The 22,008-nt window shown below is 38.2% G+C and overlaps 1 protein-coding gene across 1 annotated transcript; it reads left to right on the top strand.

The window, feature by feature from the left end:
* The first annotated feature begins 18,676 nt into the window (after positions 1-18,676).
* On the top strand, positions 18,677-21,073 carry LOC140005520 (uncharacterized). Its single transcript, XM_072046526.1, has 3 exons — positions 18,677-19,786; positions 20,018-20,166; positions 20,593-21,073. The coding sequence occupies exons 1-3, from the start codon at positions 18,677-18,679 to the stop codon at positions 21,071-21,073; spliced, it is 1,740 nt and encodes a 579-aa protein (XP_071902627.1).
* The last annotated feature ends 935 nt before the right edge of the window (positions 21,074-22,008 follow it).

Here is a 22,008-nt window from a genome sequence, read left to right as displayed (position 1 = left end):
GGCAAATTTTGAAAAGTTCAAAGGAATGGCAAAAGGTCGAAAAAAATGATGAAATGATAGAAAATGAAGGAGAAAAGAGTCTCAGTTGAGAATAAATTGAGGCAAGTTTTGATTTAACCCTAAAATAGGGTTGGCGCAACAATGCGATCTCACATCATTTAAACCACTTTCAACATCCGTTTTCAAGTCTTAACTTTTCTAAGCACCCCACCGGATCTCATTACAAAAGTCGAAAGTCCTGACTTCTGTTTTTTGCAATATCTCTGTCAAGAAATTTGCTAATTAATTGGCAAAGGATGTTCATATACTGATGCCAGGAAATCTTTTAGATGTATTTCTGAATTGATCAGGTGTGAGGTTGACACTGCTTATCATGTGAAAACCCGCAAGGGCACCTTTGAAAAGAGAAGAAAAAAGGAAAAGAAAAAAGCAAGGAAAATAAATGCCAAGAAAATGCAAAAAGATTTGATGCTGAAAGTCCTTGTTGAGTGATGATAAAAGTCGAACAAAGTCCAAGATCTTGGAGTCCAAAATTGGGGCAATTTTTGGGAAGAAATGCGATATTCAGTGCAATATCCTTAAAAATCTTATTTTTTTAACTATCGTCTTCAAGCTGCATTACAAGATCGTAAAGTCCATCGCTGACTTATCTTTCATGACAACTCGAAATAAGGATCATGCTTCTAAAGAATCCATCAACCATTCGTGGTCATAAGACTATAACCTGTTTCCACAGGTTTAGCTATCGTTTCTACCTATATGTTACAAGCTTATAAAGCTTATATGTTGACTAATTTTTCTTAAGAAATAAGGGTGACAAACTATTTGCTTTCACTAAGATGTGATATTGAATGGGTTAGATACGATTTGGGCGCAAGAATGAGACAGATTCTGACTTCCCATTTCCTTAGCCACCTCAAAAATCAGAAATAATACCCACTTGATTGGTCCTGAAAGATGAGTTGACAAGAAGTGGTGACCCATTACCCTAAGCATCGATGCTAAAGTGAGGAAGAAATCTTTTGTAATTTGGTATTATTTCGAGAAATTCATCATGAAATTTGCTGTATAAGTTTAAGCAAGACTTTTTCTTCACATTAAATGTGATTATTTCCTAGATTTTAGGAAATGAAATTTGCTTTGTTCAAATAAATGGAGAGTCATCCAAATAATTTTTTTTTGCAATCAAATGGGCTCACACTGGGGCAAATTTTTGTTAGTGAGATTTCGCAAAATAAGCCCACACTGGGGCAAATTTTTGTAACACATTTGAGGATTTCGTCCAAGAGTCAAGCAAGATATTTTTGAATCAATCATGCTGCTCTTTACATGAGTAGTAGGTGCATCAATTTTAAAATAAGATAAGGAAGTTGAGTGCATGTTGTACTTTGGTAAACTCCCTGTGCAGGTATTCAAGGCTGAAATCAATGAAAAAGCACCTAGCAATGTGGAAGGCCAATGCCGGAAAAAAGAGAAGAAAGAAGAAAAAAGAAAAAAAGGCCCTACACTAGGGCAAAATATTTTTGAAAGGATTCTTCCGAACATCAAAATCAAAAATCAAACATAAAAAAAAAATCAAATCAAAAATCAAGTTTAATTTCTTGTTTCTTGACAAATCAAATTTAATTTCTTATTGAAAAATTATCAAGGCAGGCTCGGGTTTTATCCCGCGAACCTCGGCAAGACCGGGTGTCATCCCGCTGACCGTTTATATCATTGTTGGGACCAGGTTTGATCCCGCCAACCTCGGCAGGACCGGGTTTAATCCCGCTGACCATTTATATCACGTTGGGACCGGATTTTATCTCGCCAACTTCGGCAAGACTGGGTTTTATCCCGCTGGTCACTTATATCACGTTGGGACCGAGTTCTATCCCGCCAACCTCGGCAGGATCGGGTTTTATCCCGCTGACCGTTCATACCTCGTTGGGACCGGGTTTTATCCCGCCAACCTCGGCAGGACTGGGTTTTATCTCGCTAACCGCTTATATCACGTTGGGACCGGGTTCTATCCCGCCAACCTCTGCAGGACCGGGTTTTATTCCGCTGACCGTTTTATGTGTACGTGTTTCATGGCAGAATAACTGTAGGTAAGTATTTGGTGTCTACGTCTTTGTCCCGAATTCCTTCGAAACTCAGATAAAGAGGGGCAAACTGTAGACACCAAATTTTTAATTTAGTTTTATTTACTATTATTTTTATTTTTCATTGGTTAAATGTTAATTATTATTCATTTCTAGTCTCTTAGTTTTTATTTTAGACATTTTAGTATTAAGTTTCAGAGAAAGAAAATTTCCAAAAAAAAAGGTTGTTTTAATCATTCGTTTGTTTACTTAAATTAATTTTTGAAGAAAAAAGATATACTGTGTGAATAGGTGGAATCTTGTATGTGGGACAAATGTCCTCATTATAGGTTGACAACACAACACTTAAGGGGTTAGGTGTCTAGACAGTTGGTTGGATTAGAAAATTTTGGGGGAAATAAAAAGAAAAACAAAAGGAATTGGATTGGATATAGCGGAGCGGAAAAAAGAAACCAGGAGAGAACCACCTGGGTAGGAAGAGAAGGGAAGAGTGAAAGAGGAGTAACGGCGGAGAAAGAAAAAAAAAATTTCTGAGCAAAGGGTTAACAGAAAGGAACTGAGAAAAGAAAAGGGGGAAAGGATAGAGAGTAAGAGAGGGCCGAGAGAGGGAGAGAATCGAGAGGGAAGCTCGGCCGAAGAAAAAACAGAAGGGGAGCTACGGGGGGTTTGGAAAAATCAGAGTGGTAGATAGGTGAACTAAAGAAAAAAAAAGAACACAAAGAAAAAGATTGAGCGACTCTTTTCATGAGCTATTGGCAGTAGGGGTGGAAAAGGGCAGCAAAGGAACAAGGGAAGAGAGGTCTGGTCTCCAAATCAGCAGCCCGTAGCAGCAGCCGCCATGGCGCTATTCGCCGTCCGGCGCACATTAGCCACCCTTTTCAGCCGCACCGTATCATCTCCTTCTCGTGCCCGTCTCACTGTCCCTCTCCTTAATTTCCATAACAAAACCCCAGAGGTAGCTTGGATCCCGTATAAAATCCTACCCGGAACAGAACATCCAGGTCGGGCCACTCTCCTTCAAGGACCGCCACACCAAGGTGGAGGGGCGCGGCAGGAGAATCTGCATGCCTGCCACTTGTGCTGCCAGGATCTTCCAATTGACACGGGAGCTGGGCCACAAGTCCGGCGGCGAGACTATCCGGTAGTTACTGCAGCGAGCGAAGCTAGCAATCATTGAAGCCACTGGTATTGGCACTGTCCCCGCCAACGAGCCGCCGCCGCTCACAGGAAGCCGCCACCACCTCACCACCAATCCATCGCCATCGCCCGTAAATTTTGCCAAGCAAACGTTGTAAGCCGTCTGCCCTCGTTGAATTTCAGTTTTTTTTCATTTTTAGTATGAACATTGAAAAATCTCAAAGCATGTCTGCCGTGCACTTGTTCAGTGTCAATTTCATGTGGGTTGCTCACGATTTTAGATTGTATGCTTTGTATATTGATTGGATTGGAATCTCTTGTGTTTTGACAAATTTTGTGGGCTAATTACAGTTTCAATTAAGCGAAAAATTGCTAAAATCCTCCATGCCCATGTAGTGTTTGACAAAATGCCCGAATGGATTTTTGAACCAAAAGGAGAAGATTTTATCCTTTTTCTGCATGCGTTCAGGATAAAATCTAGCCAGTCCAAAGCTGGCCAGAATCTGTACATTTCATCAGTGGGGGAGAGGAGAGAAGCTAAATGATTTTTTGAGTCGTCTTTCACGATTGTTGCCCTTTGTATCTCATATTGGTATGGTGTGTTGGCCACGTAAAGCTATTGGAATTTTGAAGCATCAGAAGTTGCAGAAATTTTTCAATTTCGGTTGCATCGAAGAAGAAATCTCCTGCAATTCATGAATGAATGAATTTTTGAGAAATTGCAATTTTGCCCCTTAATTTTTGCCTAATTTCACTATGGCCCGAAAGATTGGAAAAAGTGAACTTGTTTCTCCCTTTTAGATTTTAATCATCTTTTAATATGCAATAAGTAGTCTTTTAGCTAGATTAATTCTTGCTTTTGGATCATAATTGTGGCTTAATTACTTTTGTTGATTTTTTCATGTTGGGTTTATGGAAATTGGATTCTTGGGTAAGAGGTTTATTTGGTTGGATTTGGTAATGGATTTAGGCATATTTTCTTCTGGATTTATGATTTGGGTTTGGAGGCTTAAAGCCCGTGACTTTGTATGAGTTGGATTAGTGAAAATAATGGGTTAGCCCGCTTGTTTTTCCTTGGACTTCCGATTGGGCCAAGTGTTTTTGGCCCAAACAAAAGGCAAAAATGGCTCAATGGTCTGTTTGGTTAGGAATCTGGTTGTGGAATTTGCAAATCAGTCGCTGGACTTTACCTTAACTATACTACGGCCCTAAAAATTTAAATTTCTTTTGATTGGGCCCCTAATTTAATTGCGAATAGGTCCCTAAACTTTGTTTTTCTTTAATTTTGACCCCAGATCTTTGTGATAATTATAATTTGATCCCCAAAACTTTGTTAATTTTTGCAATTAATTCCTTGCGTGTTTTAATTTCTTAAAAGAAGGTTGTTTACATGACTTAATTGATTCAATTTTATAATTATTTGCTAATTAAAGTGATGCCTTGACCTCTTTCTTTGTTTTTGGAGGATAAGTATGTAAATTTCTTTCATTAGGGCCCCAACTCAAGTGAGGTACACCCTATCCCTTATTTCTTACTTTATTTGACCCTACATGCCCTATGTGACTTTACATGTTTAATTGCATGCCTCTTGAATATTTATTAATTTTATTTATTTATTTGCTTTATTGGCTTTAGATTTGTATATTTATTTGAGTTCAATTTTGATCATTTGAAAGGCACTTGAATGCCAAATTTGTAATAGTTAGATATTTATTTTAATTATTTATTTTATTTCTCCGTTTAGATTGTAGTAGGGCCCCCCTAATGTAATAATTAGGGCTTGTTTGCCTTATGTGATTTGCATGTTTATGCCTATGTGTTTAATTGCTTTCCCTAGGCTTCTGCATCTAGATAAGCATGCTTATGTGCTACGTGCTATGTGAAAATATGTGCTTTGCATGTCTATTTGCTTTTATCATTATATCTGATTATATAGATAGAATGCACGTTATCGTGGCTAGTCCAATGCTAGTCATGGTCTTCCCTTCGATCGCTCACAAGTCCGATACTTGTGAGAGAGCGTTAAGTAAAGGGCTAGTCCAATGCTAGACCCAATAGGGTCACTCCTCGCTAGTACATACTCGCATGCCCTCACTACATTTCATTCATTTTTCCTTTTAGCATTTTTACATTTTTGCATGAACCTCTACCCTCTTCTCGCATTTGAAACACGATCTTTAGGACTTTGCATTTCATTCTAGTTATTAGGGCCATCTGCTTGATTAGGTTAGGGAGTCACCCTTCTGATAAGGGAAACGGACGAGTATGGCTACACATAGCCTTAGCACGCTCGTTTTCTTTCTAACCAAAAGGCAAATCAAAAGTCATGATTTAGGGTTTCCCCGTACCCGTCTTGCTTGCATTCCTCTAGGGCTCATGCATTTCCCAAGGCACATTACCAACTTTTTCACTTTTTCACTTCACACACTACCACTTTATACATTCTCACTCTTTACACTATCACTTTACACTCTCTCACATTTGTACATTTTACACTTTGTATGCTCATTTGCACCCTTGCACTTGACACATCCATTTGCACACTTGCACTTTGTACATTTGCACCTGGCACTCGTTTCTACACTCAAAGACATTTTCACACACTCTCATTTTTTCTTATTATTACTTGAGCATTCATTTGCATTTATTCGTGACCTCTTTAAGAGTTCACCATTGGCTATCACAATTCATGTGATTAGGACCAATCGAGCCTCAAAAGAGACATTTTTGTCCCTTTCGAACTACTCATTAGATTTAGGTTTGCATTCATATTAGACACATCCAAAATGCGATACATCTTTTGGGTAAAAATTAGGAAAATTGTCACTAAATCATGCAACTAGTTTAGGCTAGGGTAAAAGGGTGCCTTAGACTTCGTCTTTACCTTCCCTTTCATCAACCGTGACCCCCGAACTCGTCTCTCTGATTTTCGTAGACTAGGAGTCATCTAAAAAGGTTTTTATTTCATTTTCTCAAAAACTACTTTTTGGGTGACTTGGTACACCCCAACTCAATACCAAGTGGCGACTCCTACTTTTTTGTTTAAAAACCTTTTTAGATTATCATTTTGGCCAAATCGTTGCATTTAAAAGTCCCATGGCCTTTCCCTTTATTTTTTCACATTCACATATTTCATGTACACTACACATTATGACTTTTTTCTAATTTTTCCATTTTTCTCAAAAATGGGGTGTGACATCTTAGTTAGAGGTTCCTGTACTTTTGGACATAGTTTTGTACATTGTGCTTTTATTATGATCCCGTTAGTTTTAATGGGATTACTTTTGTTTGTATCTGACTGCTACTGTGTGATATATATGCTAAAGTGTAGTAAATATTTCACTCCTGACTTGTTTATATTTCCTGTGAATTGTCTATGCCTCTATATAAATCACTTTAATTCTGTATTCGTATTTCGACCCTAAATTGGGTAAAAACAAATTGAGGGTAGAAGTAGTGGAAGTGGCTGTGGGTGCGGACCTAGATAACCCTTGAATGAAGAGGGTAATTGGGAACCAGTGCCTGAACAGAATCCTAAACTGGAGGTCGATCATTGCATGGCACAAGACTTCCAAGCACTCATTTGAGCCAAATCATTGCATGGCACACACGCAAACACACATGATATGCAATCGAGTAAACAGTGCAAGAAATAGTTAGAAAAGTAACTTTGGAACAAGTTTTGGATCACTCACCAGCCATAGCTCATGATTCTCATCCATCATAGATTGTTTCCTTGCCCAAGTCCAAGCCCTAGATCACAAATATTATGTCAAACAAAGGAAATTCTAAAATCATCAAGTTCTTATCACCTTTTGGCATTTTAATCACAACTGAAGCTACACTTATCAAATTGAGATGAATTTATGGAATTTTGAAGCTAGGACATAGGTCTACATTTCCTATGAAGACATCAACACCCAGTTCTCGTATTTTCAGGGTCAAAAATTGAAATTTCAGAGAAAACAGAAACCGGTCTGTTAAACAGGATATTTGGGCAGTCAGGGGTATTTTAGTCAGTTCACAGGATACGATGCTCTGATTGAGTTGAAATTTTCTTGGTTGAAAGCTAAATCAAATCCCTACAACTTTCATGTTTTGAGCAAGAACTTATTTGGCCTTTATCATGGACGACTATACAGTTCAAGTGGTGAGTGTAAATCTGGAATAAAGCTGGTAGCAAAGAAATAATTGGGAAACAAGAGATGTCTTCAACAAAACTTAACTTCCATGCCTCAAATCCAACATACAATCATATAAACTCAAGTATCTTCAAAGATTAATGGGTTGCTAGTACTTTCACCACATTTTTCCATCAAAACCTAAGAGCAAAGCCACCAAGAAGCTCAAGAAAGTTCTTCCTCCAAGGCTTCTCTCTAAGCTTGATTCAAGAGTTTATGGAGCAAACATGTTTCTTCTCTTGTTTGAGCATGAAATCATGGTTGGAAAATGAAGCTTTTCCTCCCTCTTCTCTCTCAATATTTCATCCATAATGCTTACAAGAAGAAGAAATGTTGAAAACAAAAGGTTTGATAAAGATAAGAAGAAGAAAGCATGGTCTACGTCAAAGGTCCAACTTCCAACGGTTTCACGACAAATGGCACCTTAGGGTCTATACTAATCTCTTTGTCTTCCAAACCTAATATATCTAGCTAACCTCTAATTATCTTGTAGTATCTTGTAAAATAATATCCCTTTATGCAAAACTCTATCTAGTCGTCAAAATTTTACAACACTTACCACACTAGTGGGTCCCACATCCATAATACACTTCAAACTTAACATGTACCAACTTATACCAAGAAAATAATTTAAAAGTTTGACTCACTTATCGAAATATCTAGGAAATTAAGGTAGTAAAGTAATATAAAGAAAATGAATGAAAAGAAATAGAATCGATATAAAATAAGGAAAAAAAAAATTTTCGGGGCGTCACAATCTCTCCCCCTTGAGAGAATGTCATCTTCGACATTCCAACTCGTACTAATCAGGTCAAGATAGTTCTCGAAAGTCAATCAAGAACTAAGAGTCACTCTAATCCCACTTGTCTAGTTTTCATCCTTACAAGCAGTCACTTAGCTTTCAAACCAATCCCACAGTCCGGCATTCTAAACTTTTAGCCTAAGATACACTACAGAGATCTGAAGCCTAAGCTCTGATACCAACTATGATGACCCCACCTCCTCCTAAGGCGAATCAAAGGGTTTGGCGGACCGCCTGCTCAACTCGCGCCAGGACTCACCACAGTTCTCAAAGAAATTACAATGTAAATCTGAAATACTACATCAAATACTCCATGAATTTACATACCACAAGTGAATCGAAATTCAAAATATACATGAGATATTCCATCCAGTCACACTAATAAGTTAATACAAGTGCTTCCTTTGCCTCGAGCCCTGTGGAGAGGAAATAAATATTTTGGGGTAAGCTAGAAACTCAGTGAGTGTCCAGTAAAAAATCAATAATCAAATAAGTTTCACAATAGTGCATTTAGATGATGTCATGAATCAGTGATCAAATGTAAATTTATTGCCGTTGTGAGCCAGTGAAATTATTGTGCATAAGCATCCAACGCTCAAATAGATCAAGTACCAGTCACGCAATACAAGGGAGCTATTGGTGCTCCAACATTCAAATAAAGTCAAGTGTCATTAAGGTGGAGACATTGGTGTTAAGTACAAGACTTCCAAACACTCATTTGAGCCAAATCATTGCATTGCACACACACAAGCACACATGATATGCAATCGAGTAAACAGTGCAAGAAATAGTTCGAAAAATAACTTGGAAAATAGTTTTGGAATCACCCACCAACCACAGCTCATGATTTTCATCCATCATAGATAGTTTCCTTGCTTAAGTCCAAGCCCTAGATCACAAATATCATGTCAAGCAAAGGAAATTCTAAAATCATCAAGTTCCTCTCACCTTTTGGCATTTTAATCACAACTGAAGCTACACTTATCGGATTGAGATGAATCTTATGGCATTTCGAAGCTAGGACATAGGCCTATATTTTCTATGAAGACATCGACACCCAGTTCTCGCATTTTCAGAGTCAAAATTTGAAATTTCAGAGAAACCAGAAACCTGTCGGATAAACAGTATATTTGGGCAGTAAGGGGTATTTTAGTCATTTCACAGGATGCAACGCTCCGATTGAGGTGAAATTTTCTTGGTAAAAAGCTACCCAAATCCCTACAACTTTCATGTTTTGAGCAAGAACTTATTTGGCCTTTATCATGGACGACAATACAGTTCAAGTGGCGAGTGCAAATCTGGAATAAAGCTGCCAGCGAAAAAATAATTGGGAAACAAGAGATGCCTTCAATAAAACTTAACTTCCATGGCCCACATCTAACATACAGTCATATAAATTCAAGTATCTTCAAAGATTAGTGGGTTTCTAGTGCTTTGACCTCATTTTTCCATTAAAACCTAAGAGCAAAGCCATAAAGAAGCTCAAGAAAGTTCTTCCTCCAAGGCTCCTCTCCAAGCTTGATTCAAGAATTTATGGCGTAAATATGTTTCCTCTCTTGTTTGAGCAAGAAATCATGGCTGGAAAATGAAGCTTTTGCTCCCTCTTCTCTCTCAAAATTTCATCCATGATGCTTACAAGAAGAAGAAATGATGAAAACAAAAGGTTTGGTCAAGATAAGAAGAAGAAAGAATGGTCTTGGTCAAAGGTCCAACTTCCAACGGTTTCGCGACAAATGACACCTTAGGGTTTATGTTAATCTCTTTGTCTTCCAAAGCTAATGTATCTAGTTAACCTCTAATTATCCCTTAGCACCTTGTAAAATAATATCCCTTTATGCAAATCTCTATCTAGTCGTCAATATTTTACTACACTTACCGCACTAACGGGTCCCACGTCCATAATACACTTCAAACTTAACATGTATTAACTTATATCAAGAAAATGATTTAAAAGTTCGACTCACTTATAAAAATATCTAGAAAATTAAGGTAATAAAGTAATATAAAGAAAATGCATGAAAAGAAATAGAATAGATATAAAATAAGAAAAAACAATTTTTCGAGGCATCACAATCTCTCCCCCTTGAGAGAATGTTGTCTTTGACATTTCAACTCGTACTAAACAGGTCAAGATAGTCCTCGAAAGTCAATCAAGCACTAACAGTCACTCTAATCCCACTTGTCTGATTTTCATCCCTACAAACAGTCACTTAGTCTTCAAACCAGTCCCACAGTCCGGCATTATAAACATTTAGCCTAAGATACACTACAGAAATCTGAAACCTAAGCTCTGATACCAACTATGACGACCCTACCTCCACCTGAGGCGAACCAAAGGGTTTGGCGGACCGCCAGCCTAACTCTCGCCAGGACTCACTACAGTCCTCAAAGAAATTACAATGTAAATCTCAAATATTACATCAAATACTCCATGAATTTGCATATCACAAGTGAATCGAAATTCAAAATATACATGAGATATTCCATCCAGTCACACAAATAAGTTAATAAAAGTGCTTCCTTTGACTCGAGCCCTGTAGAGAGGAAATAAATTTTTTGGGGTGAACTAGAAACTCAGCGAGTTTTCAATAAAAAATGAATAATCAAATAAGTTTCACAATAGTGCATTTAGATGATGTCATGAATCAGTGAACAAATGTAAGTTTATTGCCCTTGTGAGTCGGTGAAATCATTGTACTTAAACATCCAATGCCCAAATAGATCAAGTACCAGTCACACAATACAAGGGACCCATCGGTGCTCCAACATTCAAAGCAAGTCAAGTGTCATTGAATTGAAGACGTTGGTGTTAAGCACAAAACTTCCAAACACTCATTTGAGCCTAATCATTGCATGGCATACACTCAAGCGCACATGATATGCAATCGAGTAAACAGTGCAAGAAATAGTTTGAAAAGTAATTTTGGAAATAGTTTTGGAATCACTCACCAACCACAACTCATGATTCTCATCCATCATAGATAGTTTCCTTGCCCTAGATCACAAATATTATGTCAAGCAAAGGAAATTCTAAAATCATCAAGTTCCTCTCACCTTTTGCATTTTAATCAGAACTAAAGCTACACTCATCGGATTGAGATGAATCTTATGGAGTTTCGAAACTAGGACATAGACCTACATTTTATATGAAGACATTGACACCCCGTTCTCATATTTTCAGGGTCAAAAATTGAAATTTCAGAGAAAACAGAAAGCTGTCGGTTAAACAGGGCATTTGGGCAGTCAGGGGTATTTTAGTCATTTCATAGGATACAGTGCTCCGATTGAGGTGAAATTTTCTTGGTAGAAAGCTAGCTCAAATATCTACAATTTTCATGTTTTGAGAAAGAACTTATTTGGCCTTTATCATGGACGACTATGCGGTTCAATGGGTGAGTGCAAATCTAGAATAAAGCTGGCAGCAAAGAAATAATTGGGAAACAAGAGATGTCTTCAACAAAACTTAACTTCTATGGCTCAAATCCAACATACAGTCAAATAAATTGAAGTATCTTCAAAGATTAGTGGGTTTCTAGTACTTTTACCTCATTTTTCCATCGAAACCTAAGAGGAAAGCTACCAAGAAGCTCAAGAAAGTTCTTTCTCCAAGACTCCTCTCCAAGCTTGATTCAAGAGTTTATAGAGCAAACATGTTTCCTCTCTTGTTTGAGCATGAAATCATGGCTAGAAAATGAAGCATTTCCTCCCTCTTCTCTCTCAAAATTTCATCTATAATGCATACAAGAAGAAGGAATGATGAAAACAAAAAGTTTGGTCAAGATAAGAAGAAGAAAGCATGGTCTTGGTCAAAGGTCCAATTTCCAACGGTTTCGCGACAAATGGCACCTTAGGGTTTATGCTAATCTCTTTGTCTTCCAAAGCTAATATCTAGCAAACCTCTAATTATCCCTTAGCACCTTGTAAAATAATATCGCTTTATGCAAAACTCCATCTTGTTATCAAAATTTTATCGCACTTACCGCACTAGCGGGTCCCACGTCCATAATACACTTCAAACTTAATATGTGCTAACTTATATCAAGAAAATGATTTAAAAGTTTGACTCTCTTATAAAAATATATAGGAAATTAAGATAATAAAGTAATATAAAGAAAATGCATGAAAAGAAATAGAATAGATATAATAGAAATAGAATAGATATAAAATAAGAAAAAAAAATTTTCGAGGCATCACCATCTCTCCCCCTTGAGAGAATGTCATTTTGGACATTTCAACTCGTACTAATCAGGTCAAGATAGTTCTCGAAAGTCAATCAAGCACTAAGAGTCACTCTAATCCCACTTGTCTGATTTTCATCCCTACAAGCAGTCACTTAACTTTCAAACCAGTCCCACAGTCCGGCATTCTAAACTTTTAGCCTAAGATACACTACAGAGATCTGAAACCTAAGCTCTGATACCAACTATGATGACCCCACCTCCTCCTAAGGCGAACCAAAGGGTTTGGCGGACCGCCTGCTCAACTCTCGCCAGGACTCACCACAGTTCTCAAAGAAATTACAATGTAAATATGAAATACTACATCAAATACTCCATGAATTTACATACCACAAGTGAATCGAAATTCAAAATATACATGAGATATTCCATCCAGTCACACTAATAAGTTAATACAAGTGCTTCCTTTGCCTCGAGCCCTGTGGAGTGGAAATAAATATTTTGGGGTGAGTTCGAAACTCAACTAGTGTCCAGTAAAAAATCAATAATCAAATAAGTTTCACAATAGTGCATTTAGATAATGTCATGAATCAGTGATCAAATGTAAGTTTATTGCCCTTATGAGCCGATGAAATCATTACGCTCAAATAGATCAAGTACCAGTCACGCAATACAAGGGAGCCATCGGAGCTCCAACATTCAAGGCAAGTCAAGTGTCATTAAGGTGGAGACGTTGGTGTTAAGCACAAGATTTCCAAGCACTCATTTGAGCCAAATCGTTGCATGGCACCCACGCAAGCACACATGATATGCAATCGAGTAAACAGTGCAAGAAATGGTTCGAAAAGTAACTTTGGAAATAGTTTTGGAATCACTCACCAACCACAGCTCATGATTCTCATCCATCATAGATAGTTTCCTTGTTCAAGTCCAAGCCCTAGATCACAACTATCATGTCAAGTAAAGGAAATTCTAAAATCATCAAGTTCCTCTTACCTTTTGGCATTTTAATCACAACTGAGGCTACACTTATCGGATTGAGATGAATCTTTTGGTGTTTCGAAACTAGGACATAGGCCTACATTTTCTATTAAAACATCGACATCCAGTTCTCACATTTTCAGGGTCAAAATTTGAAATCTCAAAGAAAAAAGAAACCTGTCGGTTAAACAGGGTATTTGGGCAGTCAGGGGTATTTTAGTCATTTCATAGGATACCGTGCTTCGATTGAGGTAAAATTTTCTGGGCAGAAAGCTAACTCAAATCTCTACAATTTTCATGTTTTAAGAAAGAATTTATTTGGCCGTTATCATGGACAACTATGCAGTTGAAGTGGTGAGTGCAAATCTGGAATAAAGCTGGCAGCAAAAAAATAATTGGGAAACAAGAGATGTCTTCAACAAAACTTAACTTCCATGACTCAAATCTAACATACAATCGTATAAATTCAGGTATCTTCAAAGATTAGTGGGTTACTAGTACTTTTACCTCAGTTTTCCATCGAAACCTAAGAGGAAAGCTACCAAGAAGCTCAAGAAAGTTCTTCCTCTAAGGCTCCTCTCCAAGCTTGATTCAATAGTTTATGGAGCAAACATGTTTCCTCTCTTGATTGAGTACGAAATCATGGCTGAAAATTGAAGCTTTTCCTCCCTCTTCTCTCTCAAAATTTCGTCCATGATGCTTACAAGAAGAAGAAATGATGAAAACAAAAGGTTTGGTCAAGATAAGAAGAAGAAAGCATTGTCTTGGTCAAAGGTCCAACTTCCAACGGTTTCGCGACAAATGGCACCTTAGGGTTTATGCTAATCTCTTTGTTTTCCAAAGCTAATCTATCTAACTAACCTCTAATTATCCCTTAGCACCTTGTAAAATAATATCCCTTTATGGAAAACTCCATCTAGTCATCAAAATTTTACCGCACTTACCGCACTAGCAGGTCCCACGTCCATAATACACTTCAAACTTAACATGTACTAACTTATACAAAAAAAAATGATTTAAAAGTTTGACTCACTTATAAAAATATCTAAAAAATTAAGATAATAAAGTAATATAAAGAAAATGCATGAAAAGAAATAGAATGGAAATAAAAATAAGGAAATAAAAATTTTCGAGGTGTCACAATCTCTCCCCCTTGAGAGAACGTCGTCTTTGACATTTCAACTCGTACTAATCAAGTTTAGATAGTTGTCGAAAGTCAATCAAGCACTCAGAGTCACTCTAATCCCACTTGTCTGATTTTCATCCCTACAAGCAGTCACTTAGCTTTCAAACCAATCCCACAATCTGGCATTCTAAACTTTCAGCCTAAGTTACACTACAGAGATCTGAAGCCTAAGCTCTGATACCAACTATGATAATCCCACCTCCCCCTAAGGCCAACCAAAGGGTTTGGCGGACTTCCTGTCCAACTCTCGCCAGGACTCACTACAGTTCTCAAGGAAATTACAATGTAAATCTCAAATACTACATCAAATACTTCATGAATTTACATACCACAAGTGAATCAAAATTCAAAATATACATGAGATATTCCATCCAGTCACACTAATAAATTATACAAGTGCTTCCTTTGTCTCGATCCCTGTGGAGAGGAAATAAATATTTTGGGGTGAGTTAGAAACTCAGCGAGTTTCCAGTAAAAAATCAAATAAGTTTCACAATAGTGCATTTAGATGATGTCATGAATCAGTGTTTAAATGTAAGTTTATTGCCCTTATGAGCCAGTGAAATCATTACGCTCAAATAGATCAAGTACCAATCATGCAATACAAGGGAACCATCGGTGCTCCAACATTCAAGGCAAGTCAAGTGTCATTAAGGTGGAGACATTGGTGTTAAGCACAAGACTTCCAAGCACTCATTTGAGCCAAATCATTGCATGGCACACACGCAAGCACACATGATATGCAATCGAGTAAACAATGCAAGAAATAGTTCGAAAAGTAACTTTGGAAACAGTTTTGGAATCACTCACCAATCACAGCTCATGATTCTCATCCATCATAAATAGTTTCCTTGCTCAAGTCCAAGCCCTAGATCACAAATATCATGTCAAGCAAAGGAAATTCTAAAATCATCAAGTTCCTCTCACCTTTTGGCATTTTAATCACAACTGAAGATATACTTATCGGATTGAGATGAATCTTATGGCGTTTCGAAACTAGGACATAGGCCTACATTTCCTATGAAGATATCAACACCCAGTTCTTGCATTTCAGGGTCAAAAATTGCAATCTCAGAGAAAACAGAAAGCTGTCGGTTAAACAGGGCATTTGGGCAGTCAGGGGTATTTTAGTCATTTCATAGGATACTGTGCTCCGATTGAGCTGATATTTTCTGGGTAGGAAGATAACTCAAATCCCTACAACTTTCATGTTTTGAGCAAGAACTGATTTGGCCTTTATCATGGACGAATCTGCATTTTAATTGGTGAGTGCAAATCTGGAATAAAGCTGTCAGCAAAGAAATAATTGGGAAACAAGAGATGTCTTCAACAAAACTTAACTTCCATGGCTCAACTCTAACATACAATCATATAAACTCAAGTGTCTTCATAGATTAGTGGGTTGCTAGTACTTTTACCTCATTTTCCATCAAAACCTAAGAGGAAAGCCACCAAGTAGCTCAAGAACGTTTGATAAGGATACGGGCGCACAACAACTCCAACTTTGGGTCAAGGACCCTTTGATCAACATTGGTGGTCCGATGACAAGATTAAGAACCAAGAAGGTGAAGGAAGCTTTACGAGCCTTGATCATTCACCATACAAGCAAGGAACAAGCTAAGTTTGAAGATTTGATGGACTATGAAATTACTTTGTTCACTTGTACGTTTGAAGTGAAGGAATGATCTCATACTTGTTAGCTTAGTTGGTAGTTGTTTTAAAACTATCTAGTTTAGTAGTTGTTAGGCGTTGAGTATTTTATTACTTATTGGGCCTTATCGGAAAGCCTTAAAGAGCTGGCTCTTTAAGCTCTTTATGCGGACCGAATTTCTTCCAGGTTTATGTGGGCCGGATTTTGCCCTAGTTTTAGCCTATAAAAAGGCACATCTTGTATGAGTAAAGACACAGATTATTACAACCAGAAATCGTGAGGAATTTTCCTTCAAGTTCTTAACCGAACTTACTCTTGAATTCTTGAGTTCATAGCTTAGGATTCAAATCAGACTTTATCGATTAGCTTGTTCCCTAATCGTGGTGTCGCTTCATCCATCCTTATTTGCTTAAGGTTGCTGATTACCTTTGTGTGTCAAAGGTCTTGAGTTCATGAGAACAATCGAGTTCAATTTCTGTTGGGAGAAAAGATCCAACTCTGATAATTACAAGGTTGGGAGGTTCTAGGAGGGTCTTCCCCTAGGGTTGCCTATATCAGTTGGTAATCAGAGCATCAGGTTAATTCTCTTTTAATTGAAGTTGTTCATATCTTGTTAGTTTGTGTCTTTTGTCAAAAAAAAAAAAAAAAAACTGTAGCGATTACTGTTCATCGTTACTGTTCCGAATTACTGTTCATCGTACTGTAGCGTACTGTTCACGTTACTGTTCATCCGAGTCAAAAAAAAAAACTGTTTAGGTGTTGTCTTTTTGTGTTTTCTGTCCAAGTTCTTGGGTTTGTTATACTTGTGTTTGGGTTGTTAGGGTTTAAAGAAAAAAAAAAAAAAAAGAGTCACGTACCTTATATTGTTTTAGTGTCCAAGTTGCTAGAGTATTGCTGGAATTTTCTTTTGAGTATTGCTGAAATTCTGTTTTGCCTATTTCTTGAGTATTGGTTGTTGTTCTTGCAAACCCTAAACACCACAACGTAATTTGGAAAAATTCTTGTGTTTCTTGAACAAATTCTTGAAGTTCTTGGACCACCAAGTCTTGTTTTGAAAATTCTTGAACAATAAACCAAGAACTAGGGTTTTCTTGGAATTGGCATAACCTTTCATCCATTTTCTTGAACTTGTTGGTGTGATCTGAATTTGTGTTCCTTGAAGAGCCGAAAAAAAAAGGAGAAAAAAAAAATGAAAGAAAAAAAAAAGGAAGAAGAGAAGGAATTGGCTCTCATACAAAGGAAATCAAGTTTCCAAAAAAAAAAAAAAATCGTGAGTTTCCAATTCTTGGTGGGTTCCCAAATCTTGGTTAATCTCCAAATCTTGATTGGTTTCCAACTCTTGAGTTCCAATCTTGATTGAATTCCAAAGACCCTAAACGACCTCACCAGCCCCAAACACACCAGATTCTGTTTTCAAAACCAAACCAAACACCTTAGCCCCAAACCGCCTTGGGAGTTCTTGAGTTTCTAAAATCGGTTGAGCTAGTTTTGCAATCCGATTTGACTGAAATTTGAGGACTGATTCATAGATTGTTTGAGCACTCCAGAAACACCATTTACCTTCCAAAGTACTGACCAGAAACTCAGCAAAACAACAGCTCAAAAAAAAAAAAAAAAGTTCCAGCTTCGGGTAGAGTTTTTCTAAGATTTGTAAAATTCTGCTTTGTGTCTTGTTACTTGCTTATAGGGTAATTAATTCTGGAATTTTTGAGAGTTGAGTTGTCTTAAGAACTTCGAGAAGGAAAATTGAGAGTGAGTGTGTTTTCCTTGAGTGATACACGAGTGCTTTGCAAGGTAGACTAGGATACACTTGTTTTGCAGGTTAGACAATATGTCTCAAGAGGGGAACATGCCTGAGCCGTCTGAGACCGACGTGTCACTCAAACTGGTGCTTCAAACTCTTCAAAAACAAGCGGAGAGACATGAATTTGCGATGGCACAAATATCCGACAGGTTGGCTGCCATTGAGATGCGAGGTACCGGAGATACACACCATAGGGTTTCGAGTGTTCAGAGTGCTGATCATGATGCGGATGATGAGGGGTATCATTCTCACACCTCATTTCGATCAAGGAGAAGCCAAGAGGGAGCGAGGGAAGGTCGAGGCCGACCTAGGAGAACCGATGACAATCTTGGTTCCATCAGGACTAAGATGCCTACCTTTCATGGAAAAAATGATCCTGAAACTTATTTAGACTGGGTTCGGAGAGTTGAGCAAGTGTTTGAAGTCCACAATTACTCCGAAGAGAAAAAGGTGAAACTTGCGGCTATTGAATTTGAAGATTATGCATCCATTTGGTGGGAGCAAGTATGTGCCACAAGGAGGAGAAATAGGGAACAACCAATTGACACTTGGGCTGAAATAAAGCAAGTGATGAGGAAACGATTTGTACCCTTCCATTACACCACGGACTTGTACAATCGGCTCCAACGACTCACCCAAGGGTCCAGTTCGGTTGATGAGTACCACAAACAAATGGAGGTAGCAATGATAAGGGCCAATATACAAGAGGATTCGGAAGCAACCATGGCAAGATTCCTTAATGGATTAAATCCTGAAATTCGGAAGAAGGTTGAGCTTCAAGACCACTTTGAGCTACAACAAATGGTGTCTTATGCAGAGAAGGTGGAAAGGCAAGCCTTACCTATAAAGACACCTAGTGGCCGAACCACTACATCCTCTTCCACACCTTGGAGAAGAGATCAATTGCCAACATCCAATGCTTGGCCGAGGCAAGGCAATAAAGAAAGGGAAAACAGGCGAATGGAGCAACCGTTCCATCCGAGTGCAACTCCTTCTAAACCAACCCCGCGGCCGGCCCTTCCAAGGGTCAATACTTCTACCAACCAGCCAAAGGCATGTTTCAAATGCAAGGAAATTGGCCACCTCATGGCTCAATGCCCTAACCGAAGCATCATGTACATGAATGAAGAAGGAATGTGGCAAAGCGAAGGAGAGGAGGAATATGCGGACATACCACCGCTTGAAGAAGAGGGGAAGGATGCTGACCTGGTTGAAATAGAAGAGGACCCCGTGGCTCGAACTATGGTGACTATGAGAGTGCTAAATGCACAAGCTCAAGAAGATGATCTCCAACGGACCAACATTTTTCATACGAGATGCAAAATTGGAGATGAGGTATGTCTCATGATCATTGATAGTGGCTCTTGTACTAATTGCGTAGCTGCTGACTTTGTCGAGCAAAAGCACCTTCCATGGACTTACCACCCTAAACCCTATAGACTATCTTGGTTAAATGATGGGGGGGAAGTCAAGGTGACCAAACAAGCTTTAATCACTTTTTCTATTGGTCGATACAAGGACCAAGTTTTATGTGATGTAATTCCTATGCAAGCTAGTCATGTCTTGTTAGGGCGTCCGTGGGAGTATGATCGGCAGGCTGATCATATTGGACTCACTAATAAGTATAAGTTCATTATGGACAACCTCAAGATCACTCTTTCACCCTTGACACCTACACAAGTGTATGAGGAACAATTGCATCTACGAAAAGAGCGAGAGAAAAGGCAACTGAGAGAGGCAAAGAAAAAGCCGAATGTGCCTGAGGATGAGGAAAAAAAGAAGGTAGAGGCCGAGTTGAGTGAAAAAGAAAATTCGAGTGGGAAAAAACTTAGTGAGGCCGAGAGCTTGAAAGTGAACAAAAAGAGCTTCTATGCAAGTGTGCCTGAGGTAGGTAGGGCTTTGAATGCACAAAGTCTTCTCATAGTACTTCTGTACAGGGAAGCTGATTATTCTTCTTTTTACACACTAGGCATAACCGATTCTCTTCCTAGTGCAATCTACTCTCTTTTGCAGGAATTCAAGGATGTGTTTCCGGAGGAACTACCAAAAGGATTACCTCCAATTCGAGGTATCGAACATCAAATCGACTTTGTTCCTGGAGCAATTCTCCCAAATCGACCAGCCTATAGAGCAAATCCGGAGGAAACAAAGGAAATCCAAAGGCAAGTCGATTCCCTCCTTGAAAAGGACCAGGTACGTGAATCTCTTAGTCCTTGTGCAGTTCCAATCATTTTAGTGCCTAAGAAAGAAGGGACTTGGAGAATGTGTAAAGATTGTCGTGCAATTAATAAAATTACTGTTAAGTATCGTCATCCTATTCCTAGGTTAGATGATATGTTAGAAGAATTGCATGGGGCAATCATTTTCACTAAAATTGACTTAAGATCTGGTTATCATCAAATAAGGATAAAGGAAGGAGACGAATGGAAAACTGCTTTCAAAACAAAGTATGGTCTTTATGAGTGGCTTGTGATGCCTTTCGGCTTAACAAACGCTCCAAGTACTTTCATGAGGTTAATGAACCATGTTTTAAGGCATTTTCTTGGGAAGTTTGTTGTTGTTTATTTTGATGATATATTGATCTTTAGCAAGTCTTTAGATGAACATGTTGAGCATTTGCGACTTGTTTTAAGTGCCTTGCGTGAAAATAGGTTGTTTGCTAACATGGAAAAATGTGTCTTCTGCACTCCTGAAGTTAATTTCCTTGGATATATTGTTGGTGCAAATGGCATACGTGTTGATCCCGCCAAGGTAAAAGCCATCTTAGAGTGGCCGACTCCAACCAATGTGTCTCAAGTAAGGTCTTTTCATGGTCTTGCAAGTTTCTATAGGAGATTTGTTAAAGACTTTAGTACTATTGCAGCACCTTTGAATGAGACAATTAAAAAGAATGTGGGGTTTCAATGGGGAAAAGAGCAAGAAGAGTCATTTAATAGGCTTAAGGATTTGTTAACTTCAATACCTATTCTTGCTTTGCCTAATTTTGATGTGACGTTTGATGTTGAATGTGATGCTAGTGGGATCGGCATAGGGGCTGTCTTACATCAAAATCATAGACCCTTGGCATAGTTCAGTGAAAAGTTGAGTGGGGGAGCTCTTAATTACCCTACTTATGATAAAGAATTGTATGCTGTTGTACGTGCTCTTGAAGTGTGGCAGCATTATCTTATGCCTAAGAAATTTGTGATACATACTGATCATGAATCAATTAAATTCCTTAAGGGTCAGGGAAAGTTGCATAAAAGACATGCGAAGTGGATTGCATTTATTGATTCCTTTCCGTACATCATTAAGTATAAGAAGGAGAAAGATAATGTCGTTGCGGATGCATTGTCTAGGAGGTATACTTTGATCACTAACATGAGCACTAAGCTACTTGGTTTTGAGCACATTAAAAACATGTATGCACATGATGACGATTTTTCTAATGTGTTTCAAGCTTGTGAACATGCTGCATTTCAAAAGTACTATAGGCATGAAGGTTTCTTGTTCAAAGAAAATCGTCTATGTATTCCCAATTGTTCGCTTAGGGAATTACTTGTTAGAGAAGCTCATGGTGGAGGGTTGATGGGACATTTCGGTATTGATAAAACTCTTGACATTTTGCATGAACATTTTTATTGGCCTAAAATGAGGCGTGACATTGCTAACATTTGTGATAAGTGTTTAAAGTGTAAGCAGGCAAAGTCAAGGAGTAACCCTCATGGATTGTATACTCCTCTACCCGTACCTCATGCTCCTTGGACAGACTTATCCATGGATTTTGTGCTTGGTTTACCAAGATCTTCTAGAGGTATGGATAGTATCTTTGTTGTCGTGGATAGATTTTCTAAAATGGCTCATTTTATCCCTTGTAGGAAAACAAATGATGCGCGCCATGTTGCTGATTTATTCTTCAAAGATGTGGTTAGATTGCATGGAGTACCGCGTACTATTGTAAGTGATAGGGATGTGAAATTCTTAAGCTATTTCTGGAAATCACTTTGGGGAAAGTTGGGAACTAA

The sequence above is a fragment of the Coffea arabica genome, chromosome 4e, assembly GCF_036785885.1.
Source record: "Coffea arabica cultivar ET-39 chromosome 4e, Coffea Arabica ET-39 HiFi, whole genome shotgun sequence".
NCBI lineage: Eukaryota > Viridiplantae > Streptophyta > Magnoliopsida > Gentianales > Rubiaceae > Coffea > Coffea arabica.
Note: the sequence above shows the minus strand (reverse complement) of the source record. Positions and strands in the feature narration are given on the sequence as shown.